Below are 12,823 nucleotides of genomic sequence, written 5' to 3'. Positions count from 1 at the left end.
CTGGTGACAAGTTACCTGGTAAAGCAAAACAAGATTTGAGAATCCAATCTTTTCACATTTTGCAGTTGAACACTATTTTAACCTTTTGCTAGATGGATCTACAGAAGAAGACAGCATAGGATCTGACACCCGTTTATCCAGATATACACACATCTTACCTTAATAATGTTCATTAGCCTGTGCCTCCTCTTCTTTGCCGTAAGTTGGAATTGGCGATGACCTCGCGGACGAAAAATCTGTGGCATGATGCCCTGGAAGTATATAAATGATTTAAGGTCAGATACTGACACACTCACTGAGAACCAACATGTCCCATCTGCGTTTGTGGTAGGCAGCAAGGCCAAAGTAGGAAAGACATCATACTACACACCTGTCTGTAGCCGATTGAAAGTATCTGAATTTTGTCCAAGTAATCTATCATCAGGATCAAGGAACTTTTCAGGTCAATATTTTACGATCAAATCAAATATTTGTCTGGTAAGGCTATTCCACAATATAGTTTGCGCTAACCAGAAAACAGCGTTATAAGATGTGATCATATCTCATTTGTTTTAAATAACTAAATGAAGTTGTGACCTGTGGCTTAATTCAAAATACAGATCAATTCATGTAATTTCATACACATTTACATGGACATTTCTTAATATCAAAAGTGCGCAAGGAGACGATGTGCGCAGATCTGGAGCTCAGGATTAGACTGTGTGACAGAAAGAGCTACTGGGACAACAAATACCGTGAGCTCAAGCGGATGATTATTTGTCGTACAAAAAGTCAATTGTGACAGCATATGTCCAATTCTATGGATTTCATTATCATGGATATTGTTGTTGAAGGACACTGCTTACTTGCTAATATTCTCAAAACCTTGATCAGATTGTGGCGAGATGATACCATTCCATTCACAGGAATATGTAATGTATGCAGTACATAACCATACATATCACTAAATTTTTAGATGCATTTATTCATAATAAGTGGTTTAATATGCTGAACATCTCACTGATAAAAATGTAACAATACTTTCCTTTGGAGAAACACAATACTGAAAGTATATACAGGTAGAAATGAACGCAGGCATAGATGCACACACCTTACTTTATGTAATAACTTATCACCACAACAACACAAGCTGTAAAAACGTATACTCTATTTGCAATAGAAAGCAAGCTCCAAAATGTAACGTCGAATCACAGGAAAGCAAATATAATGGCATTCAGGATACGGTAGCACAAGTCAGTGGATGAAGAACGAATATATGTATCTAAAGTCATGCATTTACCTCAGGCCGCGTGGCTTGGCCACTTCTCCGAGTACAACAAAGTAGACCTGATACAAACGCATGCATTGCTTTCTTCTTTTTCTTATCTGTCAAGGCAACAAGGCCTTGTTAGCGAACAGAGGGAAACGCATGCACAAAAATCGGAATAAATTCATCTCGCGTTTCAAAGATCTGGCCAAAACCTGATTGTACGGTGTCTTCACGATCATTCTAACAGCTGTGGCGTAAAGCAGCGATATGCTCTATCAAGAATGTGCCTACCGTTTGTATGAAGAGCTACAATTAGATCAGATTCGTAATATTCTACTGTTTCTCTTATCTTTTTGGACTAATTAATGCGAAGGAGCTGATGGGATTCTTTTAATTTGATTTTGAATGCGTTGGTTATGTTCATGTATATTTCCTTTTATTCATGTATATTTCCTTTTATTCATAAAAATGTCTGTAAATAAGGCATGCAACTGCATCTATACAATACACAACAGAAATGATAACAATGAATCTATCTATGAATACTAAGAGCATGCACAGGGCCTATAGATACTCTGTCTTTACGAACAAAACTGTAAGCCTGGAAGCAGTGTACTGACGCCATGTCCGACTTACTGTCCACTTCCAGAAGATTTCCCAAAGATTTCCGTCTCCCCAGCCCTTGGCTGAACATCTCTTCAGAGGCAACAGGCTAGGACAGAGACAGATAGAATATATAGAGACCATAGGGAATTATGTTAGTGAATCTTATCGAAGTAGCATGCTAATCTTTAACAGTATAACGGCAAGAAAAAAGCTGGGCTTAGCAGAAGTTTCTTTCGACAAAAAGTATTTTAACTGGACATACGAAGATATTACTTGACTTAAACATTAGGACTCCGTATATCAAAGATCGGCATATAATCGGCAGCATCAGCAACAGCTTTCAAGATAGAATCTACAGAGATTATCCTGTAATTTGATTGCGCGATGACTGACGCCTTTGTTAATAAAAGCTTTCAAGCCGATTACACGGTTAGTCGTCTTGGCAGTAAAGCAGACAAGGTCACACCTCCATCAACATTTTATGTCTGTTTGTAGAATGTCATCTATTTGGTAATGTTAAAACACGGCAATATTATTACTACTAGGTTAATGAAAGCCTTTTACCACGACGACAAACGTCGGATCAGAGGTTCACTAAGTGTGCCTTTTGTATGTATAAAGAGCCTTATCTGGCGCTTCCATGAATAAAGTATGTTTCGCCGACAGGCAAATTGATCTGTATGAGCATGTACTGATGTGCACTGATGACATAATATCCCAGGATATCATTTTTCTATGAGCAGATACGTGCCGTGAGGCGCCACATGTCAATTCCAAATAGTCACCATATAGTGCTTAAATTTAAACAAATGTACAATATTTTGTTATATCCCATAAGCTTTGGACAAAGATATTTCAGTAAACTATATGCATTCCATAGGTTGTAGTTTACGTGAGCTGTTAAATATCATAATGTTCAGCTTAGAATCAATAAGAGTGTCTGAAATACCAAAATTCCTAGCCATTGATCCATGCGAGACATATGTCGGTTGAGACAGGAACAGGTGGGCTACATGCTTAAAGTCAAGCATGTACAGAGGTAAATGCATCTATTTCATTCAGGTATATTCTTCCAATAAATACAGACATCCATTAGTCTCAAAGTCTCAAAGTAAATCTCTTAATGCATGGGTGAACAACGAATAACAAAATATTCATTAATGCAAGAGCAAACGGTGTGAAAATAAAAACCTGTTTCTGTTTGCCTGATGTTTTGGTCCATGATAGCCCTACCTCTTTTTGAGATTTCTCGGCTCTGCTCTTTCCGGTGTTTACGGATGGTTTTCCCTTGGGAGTTGTTGAGTGTTCGTGGGATGGTGGAAGAACGGTAGGTTTCGGTAACTCGGCACTCGTATTCTCGTCATGATCACTTAAAGGATACCAGTGTGGCTTATTATCCAGATATCCATCGTCTGAGAAAGATATACATATAAGAAGTCATGTAAATATTATCCAATGTTTATGTATTTGCAAACATTCGAGAGTTTAGTCATAACTAACACTGTTTCTTAGGCGCCTGTTGCAGGTTTTACAGGGCCGACTTTCACAAATTTTCTGGCTTTGCTTTCACCCAAAACATTTCAAAAAAAATTTAAACAAGGGAATTTGTGAATTAGCTTCTCTTTTTATATGGCTTTGTCATCAACGAAAAGTGTGAAGCGTGGTACTTGTATAAGAATATGTTTAAAATTTAAAAGAATAATTCTATTTTACATAGAGAACATTTAAAAATGATACATATAGTGTTTTTTTGTCTAAAAAAAGGCTTAAAAAGTAGATTGCGATCCTTAAGGGTTCAGAGTAAAAAAACACTGACAATGATAACCTAGGGCGTCAGTAAGCAGCATACATTTTACCGTTACCTGATAAGTCTATGACCACCTCTCCCAGAAAGTCATTTGCTTTGAAACGGTCGTAGTCCCAGACAGTAAACTCCAATACCCTTCGGCGGATTTCATCCCTGGGCACGTCTTGGAACATAATCGTCTGATGCCATTCCGGATTCAGACTGCGGGGGATATGCTTTGTTCTCCGTTTGTTCTCAGCACTGATTTAAACAAAATATATATATATATATATATATATATATATATATATATATATATATATATATATATATATATATATATATATATATATATATCACAAAATACCAAAACATGGGCCTATACGCCATCATTTACTCAACAGGATCTAATGGCATGAGGTATTCAGAAGGTGTTTTATGCTTTGGGTACTGTTACTATCGTGGAAAAAATTAACAATTTTACTAATCTCACTTTCTAAAATCTTCCAGCAACCTCACAGACCATTTCAGCTTGCGCCGCTTCAAACTGCATAAGTATCGAACATTTAATATGAAACTGAAAGTGAAATATATTTTCAAATATACTTACTTCCTTCCCGGTAAAAGGTAAACTTTGACAAAAGGATCAGATAGGCCGTTCATATCTTTTGGCAACAAATTACGAGCTTGGATGATATGGATGTTGAGTGTGTTGTCATAATCATCGTAACTAAGTTGCAGCTAAAATACAAGAAGATGGCGTCATAAAATCATGGCAACATATATGACAGGAAAGCTTTTTAAGAAACAAACATTTGCCAAAGTCATTGCATATTAACGCATTTTTCCCGTCAAGCTGGACGTAGAGATTAGCGTTGACCAATTAATCCGAATATGAAAGTTATTTCATACAACTGTTTTGAGGAGCTTGGACTGCTTGATACATTAACTGCTTTCTGTTGTTGGATCAGGTCAGAAGTGTCAACCATTACGCTGAAATGCATTGCATGAATAACGGGATTGATTGAAAACAATGACAGCGGTGCGATTCAAGACAACTGTACAGTGAACTGCCAGTGAAAAATATTACCAGTAATGAAAACCAATGCCTACCTGAATATCTCCCATCTCTGTTGTACTTTCGAGAACAGGTGCCTGTAGCAAAAATGTTTATACTGAATTTTAGCATATCCCGGATTTAAAGAACGAGAGATCACTCTTTCCTCCCCAAGAATCCGCGCTATAATGACACGAGTAAGTCTATAAAGAGCACAAGTCACCACAGCATGGTTGTCTCTATGATCTACATTCAAGCGTATATCGTTTAAAAAAAATCAAGACGAGCGACAGACACTGGCAGGCAGAGTCTATGTGTGAGCCATATGCAGGGAAGTCAAACGAAAATGACATGTTACTATGGAAACACGATACAGGTGATTACGAGAACACCTAGAGTGTACTACCTTCACCACTGGATCATGAGACTCAAAATGCCAGAAGTGCGGGGAGAGTGTGCAAAGAGAGTTTTTCGCTGGGTTTAATGGTTGTGTCTACTACAACATTAAATTAGGAATAAAGTAAGCATCACTGTTCTCACGTCGACATTTGGTGCATTTTTACATGGGAATTTTATTTGGATTTTCGTGCGTGGAAAATTAGATATTTCTTCCGGGAACCACTTAAAACATTTTGGCTGCTTATGTTTTCGTAAGTATCCAGCCTTAATTCATCAGCATTTTTCTATTTTATATATATGGTCACGATTCTTTTGGGAATGGGTTTTGCGCCAATCGACTTCAAAGACCTTTTCAGTTATTTGGTTGTAAAGGAACCGACGCTCCCATTACATCCAATTCTCCCATACAGATTATTATCATGGGTAAAACTGACCGGAGATGATGCAGTTGCTGTCTAAATGTAACAACTTTTTAAATCAACTATATTTTTCATATATTTTTATTAATTTCCTGGAATGAAATATATAATTACATATTTTTGGAGCATTCTTCTTACACTTCCTATATAATATGAAAATGCCTTTGACTGATATCTCAGATCTTACTCAATGCTTCTACAGAATGACCAAACTAAAGTGCCTACCCTTTCGGAGGCGAGTCTGTTTCGCTCTGATGTCGTGGAGACGGGTTCCGAGCGAGGGGTGCTGCAGGGCGATGACATACTGGGCGTGGTGTAGTCTGGTTGTGACGACGTGGGCGAGGCCACAGGAGAGACCGCCTCTTGAATCCCCTCCAACTGGGCGGCTAGTTGGTCGGGGTCAATGCCCCGGGATTCTTCATAACACCGGTCTGAAACAACAGCAACACATTCCACAAAAAGTATATAGCTAAAAAGGACACACATGTCAGAATTATAGTGATAGTTTAAACCTGGATTATTTTTAAAAAGATCTTTCAAAACAGACAAACTTCTTATTTCTCTCTGAGTATGAAAAATCTAGTTAGAAAGATTTCTAACCTGGCTTACATGTGTTAGAAATGTAAAAGTTTATTCTAAATAACAACTTCTTCCTCTCAATAATATGACAATGTTCCGGTCTCGGCTCCATAAAGCCAATCTGCAACTGGTTCTTGCATACACATGCACAGAAAAGTTTGATACAGTTCTATAAGTTTTATACTGGGTGTATTCTCAAACAGTTAAACATGATCAGTGCACTATCCTCAGGTGTTCGCCTGATTGAAAACTGGTAGTGAACTTTTTATGCCCTTATGATATTACACTATAAAGCCATTACATGTATTGGTCTACATAGAACATATACACACGGACCAATATGCCCATTTAATGTACAAGTGCATGACAAAAATTATCATCAATAATGTGATACGTGCTTGCCCTCGTAACCAACATGGACACAGTATTTCATTACTGACTTAACTCCTTTGATAACTGGAGTGATAACATATCAGTATGACTTAACCAGGTGGTGCATTATATAAACAACCTTGCAACGAGAATCTTTTTAAAGTCAAGCGGGTGACAGCTGCATGGTTATTTATTCATTCTAGTCTTAAGACCATCTTACCAGCAATCACTTTCCTTTTTTTAAAATTATCGATCGGCTTCTGGCCTGTTATATTACAGGTTCGAATCCAGCTTTAGCCAGATTCGACACAGGCTTTAAGTCAGGAGGTTTGTCAGGAGGTACCTGGTGAATAGTGATAGTTTAAACCTGATATTTTGGTTTTCTCTACGTACAAATCCTCGAGAACACCAATAAAATAGATGAATTATTTTCACGCTAACCATAAAGTTGTGAGTAGAGGCACAGTGGTTGAAATGCCCACAGCTTGGATGTGATTAATCCCAAGATGAGAAAAATAAGTTTAAGTTTAAATAAGTTTTTTAATCCCAAGAAGCTAAACTTGGAGACGGTTTTCAAGTGTTATCATAAGCTGTATGTATATACTGAATATCTAAATTCTGCCTTTACTAAAATACTAGAAATGACTAAACACGCCTACTTCGTCAAAAACTACGACTAAGTATGCAGCTGTTGAAACTAATTGCAAAACTACAAATATGTAACCAAAATCTACACAATTTTAACAAGTACAAAGTGCTAGCTACTTAAACAAATTAAGGGAGCACAAAGGCTTGACTTAACAATATTTACATAAAGTTTTCTATCATAGATGAGGAAGAGAAAACAAGGAACTACCGAAATCGTCCAGGTCTCTTACGTCATCGAGGTTGTCGTAAGAGGAGTGACAACTTCCGGGCGCGGATGATGATTTGCGGCAACAGTCGGTGGCGAGTTTGGTGGATAGGCGTGTTCCCCTGAAACATGCATGACAACATGCGTGATCATGCTGAAAAAGTGACAAACTAACACTTCCATATAAATTTTTACATAAAATAGTTCCCAGGCAGAAATAACGTTTGCTTAATGACCTCACCATCTGTGATCGATTAATTCGCCATCGTTTAAAGAGCTATGCTCCAAAACATACGTGCAGCAAGACGTCGCTGTGCCCAGAGGATGTCTGTCTTGTTCTACTGCAGAATCCGTTGTTAAGCATTATCACCTCATTGTGAATATCGCTGTCTGCTGAACTTTCACTTGTGTTCAGGTTGTAATGCGCGATTCGGACTGTTTGACTCTATTTACAGATGCACATAAACTGCCATTGAAGGCTGTCCGCGGCTCCTTGTATCTGGTCATCAACACATAATTTCAGTAAAGAGTTTACATTTGCATCTCCGAAACTCACACAATTCGTTGAGATATATAGCATCTCACACAGCGCTAATCATTTGTGCAATTGTCACTTTGCTTCACTTCTCACTCTACTGAATGCAGTAAACTAGGTTAGCCTTAGCTTAATATGGATTCAGTGTGTTGTGTTGCGACTAAGAAGGCTAAGACCCCTGTAACAGATGGTTTCGTCTCCCTGGCGTATAAAGGTACAGGGGGATAGTTTTTATTTCATACCGCATACATATTCTGTGTTTAGCCTGCTAAATTCTTGGCGATAGATTTTTGATTTCACGCCGTTAGCAATATAATCCTCATTCTGGCACAGGCAAAATGATGCAAAAACATGATAGCTTGTTTTCCTAAAGGACACATGTAACGTATACCTCTTTGTTCATACTTCATATTAGTGGTCAAAATCACATAAAATCACAATTTTTTGATATACAAATCTGTGTCATACTGGTACGTAAACAATCAAAATGATAAAATTAACCATATTCATTTTAACTTCACAGTATAATTCAATTGAGTGACTGTCATATAATTACCGGTATTTTCCGATGTTAGTTTGGTTTCTGGACCAAATACGTATGTGGTACTCACGGCCGAATCAATAATTCAATCTCGCCATTTGGTATAGAAATGATATGCTGTACGTCCTCGTAAGTTCGTCCAGTCAATGGAACCCCATTCCACTCCACAATCTGGTCCCCTGCCAAACCCAAAAGGACACCCTTAAAAATTCTTACTGAGAATTCCTGAGGACTAATACTTTGTCTTAAACCTTTAAACTTAATGATCAATACCATCCATAGCTATTCTACAGCAAATATTTGATACTGATTTTATGTTATCAAAAGATACACAAAAGCTGTCATGTACAAGTTGTTGGTACATACTTGGCCTGGTACTTCACTGCACAGTCAATATTATGACACTGTGGATCAAGTACTCTTAAAAGATCGACACTTCCGTATTCCCTTATTGATACAAGTGTGATGTCTTACGCCTAAGATCCTAAAAGTTGGCATATCATTTACTCAGCTGGGGACGATTCGGATTCCACAAACAAGGCCAGCCGTGTCATCAACTACTTGATCTCAAACGTATAATTCAAATGTATATTCACACAAACAAAATGGTCGCAGAGCCCATTACACAAACTAGACGCCGATAAGAGTTAGTGGTGTAGGAGAAGGTGTTGCCAATTGGTTAACACAACAGTCACGTGGGAAGGAAAAGGTGCCAATTTAAATCCCCAATGTTAACAAAAATAAACGACAAAGAAGACCGCTACTTACATAGAAAATGCCACCAAGTGGGAATCAAAACGGATTAAGAAGCTGCTAGTCTAACGGGGAAGAATTCAAATATGGCCACTGTCAGGTGGATTTATGCTTAATTTCGACATAACTGTAGGCGGTGCAACATATGAGCATCGCTTGATTCCATCCCTCTGAGGAAGTGCCGTCATCAGGGCACCATATACCTGATAAACACACCTGCTCACCGTCACCATGACAACCAGACAACGTCTAGAGCTAGATGCTTCAACCACACACTTCCATATGTATTCTTCCCGAGGTGGGCATCAGTCATCAATGCCACAGACAAAAACATAACAACCAAACGAAATGCTCACGTCACATCATTAATCGTGTACAGCTATCGCGCTGAAACCTTATAGACAAGTCTCGGTGGTGGATGTTCAGACAGAGTTGTACAGAACATATATGACTGAAAGGCAATGGTAAACATTAAGGCCCAATTCAAATACAGCTTAATTTAAGACCTCCAAACTATAAAGTGTATTTCGTTTCTTTCATTTCTTGAAAGTATTAATCTTTGGAACAATTCCGGTGAGCGAAAAGCAAAAAGAACAATATAACGGATTAAACATCACAAGTAATAAAGGGCAATGGTCAAAAATATTCACAAGCAGCTGTTAAAAAACAAACGAATAATGATGATAATAATGGCAGTAATGTTCGGACAGGTGGTGACCATTCTAATTATCTTCCGGTTGTTCGTCGCTAATCATCTAACCATCCAGTGCAATGGAGTTAGTTCATGGTTGGCCGCAATGCAGGCGTTAATATTCCGAGGAGCTTGAAATGGATGTGTGTTCAGAAGGATACATCGGAAATGCATTGCACACGTCTATAGTCATTCGCCCAGAATATTTACCTTCCTGTAATTCACCATGAAGCTGCTCGGCCACTCCTCCGGGATAGATGGCTTGGACATAAGCGACCAGGTCGTGAGTCCCTGGATACCTCTTGCCACCAACGATCTTCATCCCGATACCGTTACCTACTCACAAAACGAAAACAGCCGCATTTATCGCATTGACCTAACGTGTTCATAAAATGTTGTACGTCTGGCATTTGAACAACCTTTCCTCTTTTCACTGTAATTACATGCCGAATACATTTAAATAGATTTCACAAAAACAGGCTGGTATTTCAGGGATACATATGTCACGTTAGAGACCAAAGAACAGGCACAGCACATAGCACTAAACAAGATGGAAAGGTGTTGTATAGCGAGATCGTTGCTCATGTTTTTCCAAGAGAGTATGGAGCTCTTCACTGTTTCTGATTTCAGTGGGCTATTTATACTAACTGTGTATGATTTAAGAACCTGTGGTTTATTGGGTGCTATTTAATTAGCATTGCTAAGACTGGGCAATCTGATCTGTACCTAAGATATATACAATAGGAAATGCATACTGCCAGATTAACTAAAGGCGAGCTGTATATATAATATATTCAAGGCTAAGGCCAGGAGATGTCGAATTTTCAGCCTGAATAAAAATTCCATTTGTTATCTATTGCGATGAGATTTTATTTATTTCTTAAGTACGGTTATGTACACATTATGTGGTGGACAAGTGGTCTTCAACGAATGTTAGACTGAGAGCGGAAGAATCTACAAATTCCCTGTTCAAGGTCGGGTTTGAACCCGCGTCTCGTGTGTCGTAGAGATTGGTGTTAATAATTAGGACTATATCACTGACATGTAATACACTATCTAACTATTGATTCGTTGATCACCCACAAAACTGTGATTTGTGAAGAGACACTTCAGCGTGGGCTTTTCATAGAAATCTCAGGTAAACGAATGATCAACTGAAAGTGACCTTCCCCCAGAGAGGTCGAAAAGCTGAGTTGTCATGCCAAAAATAACACCGAAGTTAAAAATCCGACCTTAAAGAAGTAAGACTGTGCGAGGATTTGCTATAATGGGTGTTATCAGATTAACGGAGTTGACATACGAAGTGGCTATACAAATTAGCTGCTTCACAGTACCCCTGTAGGCCACTGAACCTATTCAGACAGATAAAACGGCCGCCGTATTTAAGGATGCAGCACGCGATCTCAATCTGGCAATGAAATCCACGGGGACCCAGGCACAGGTAGGATTACGAGTCGAAACTGATTATTTCTCTATTATGAGGCGGCCACAAACCCAGCTCTGGATCCTTGGATGAATTGTTCAGGATTGGACCCATGACCAGAATTCGACCAAGTGGACCAAACGGTATCCATTAAAATAAGAACCAACCAGGAAGGGTACTAATTCAAATTTTGGTTCGGCGAGGCTGACCGTTACAAACTTTCTTTGATCGAATTGATGCTTAGATCAAATCAGGAAAAAATATTCCTCATTTCTTTAGGTCTTCATTGAACATCTGTTCTTGACATCAGAAAGATATCTTATAACGGAATTTCCCAGTTAAGTTCGCGTGAGCACTATCAGAAACCATCGCGTGTTAAAGACCATTAAACACTTTATATATTAGTTGAGAAGGTGTGGGCGTAAGTCTTTGTATTAAAGTGTAGTTAAAGCACCAACCCAGATTAAGAACTTAGCCTCACTTTTACGGTTGGGCGGGTTGTATATCTACATAAATCAGGATTCTCTTGGAGGACTAAGCATCACAGAGGCCTGGTACCTTGGCATTGTTTAAATATGATTGTATATTAAATGTAATGACAATACAGCATTCTATACCATCGACATCAAATAAATAGCAACTAGCATTAATTACCGTATACATCGACTTTTATTTCCTTTAGCTACTTCTGCTTAATCCACGGAGATATGGGTTGGGGAGGTGGGGGGGGGGGGGGCATTTGCTACTATTTAATCATCTACGTGAACAGTTAGAATAAATCACATAACTGAGGTAAATTCACAAAAATGACGTATTTCACCAGGTTACATGTGAGCATTTGCCAACTATCACACTGCTTTGCTGCTCTGATTTTGCTCTCGATGCCCTCTATCGGCGTGTAAACCCACATTAATGATAGCTAAATAATCTGTCACATTAAAACCATGTCTGCAGTCATGGTAACACAGATGTGTGTTTTGTGCACACATCTTTACTTGTCTTGAACGACCATCTGAAGGCTGCAGGTTGATGTGAGTGTGTGTTATAAATATTTATAGGAGCTTTGGGCACTGCGGTGGAATGTAAGCTTTCGTAATGGTCTGGGATTCTGCATGGGCGGAGAAGTGCTCTAAATCTGGCTAGGTTATTTAAATGAAAGACATTCCTTTGATTTCAGGCTACTTGTCCTTAAATCCGTCTGTAATTAAGATGTCAACATCAATCTCTACACGGTGATCTCAGTCAGCCAAACCTCAACTTCGGGCTAAGTTCTCATGCTAGACATGAATGAAAAGCTCTTCATTGTAAAATGACACGATGTCGTCTAGTCTCTGTACTGTTCACAAACTGGCTTGTTACAGCCCGAATATATTGAGAAACCAGCTATTGTTCTGTCGCTTTAAACATGAAAAAATCGATTTATGTCTGTCAGTCATCACTACGGAATCTCCAGACTAATTGTGGTTCTTTAGCAGTACACAGGTCAAACATGACAGTCCATATATAAAATTATCTTCTGGGTAACCATTTAGGCAGTATATAGTCATGTACAGTAACAAA

At 38.5% G+C, this 12,823-nt stretch overlaps 1 protein-coding gene across 1 annotated transcript in view; it reads right to left on the bottom strand.

The window, feature by feature from the left end:
- LOC135471002 (uncharacterized) overlaps positions 1-12,823 on the bottom strand; it is a 56,202-nt gene that overhangs the window by 2,035 nt on the left and 41,344 nt on the right. Inside the window, exons 11-20 of the mRNA XM_064750050.1 lie at positions 10,051-10,179; positions 8,467-8,575; positions 7,324-7,442; positions 5,742-5,947; positions 4,755-4,796; positions 4,252-4,382; positions 3,718-3,902; positions 3,089-3,267; positions 1,886-1,961; positions 159-251 (exon numbers count right to left, since the gene is read on the bottom strand). Coding sequence (XP_064606120.1) covers positions 160-251; positions 1,886-1,961; positions 3,089-3,267; positions 3,718-3,902; positions 4,252-4,382; positions 4,755-4,796; positions 5,742-5,947; positions 7,324-7,442; positions 8,467-8,575; positions 10,051-10,179 — 1,268 coding nt within the window. The 3' untranslated portion in view covers position 159. The remainder of the gene's footprint in view (positions 1-158; positions 252-1,885; positions 1,962-3,088; positions 3,268-3,717; positions 3,903-4,251; positions 4,383-4,754; positions 4,797-5,741; positions 5,948-7,323; positions 7,443-8,466; positions 8,576-10,050; positions 10,180-12,823) is intronic.

The sequence above is a fragment of the Liolophura sinensis genome, chromosome 7 (assembly GCF_032854445.1).
Source record: "Liolophura sinensis isolate JHLJ2023 chromosome 7, CUHK_Ljap_v2, whole genome shotgun sequence".
NCBI lineage: Eukaryota > Metazoa > Mollusca > Polyplacophora > Chitonida > Chitonidae > Liolophura > Liolophura sinensis.
Note: the sequence above shows the minus strand (reverse complement) of the source record. Positions and strands in the feature narration are given on the sequence as shown.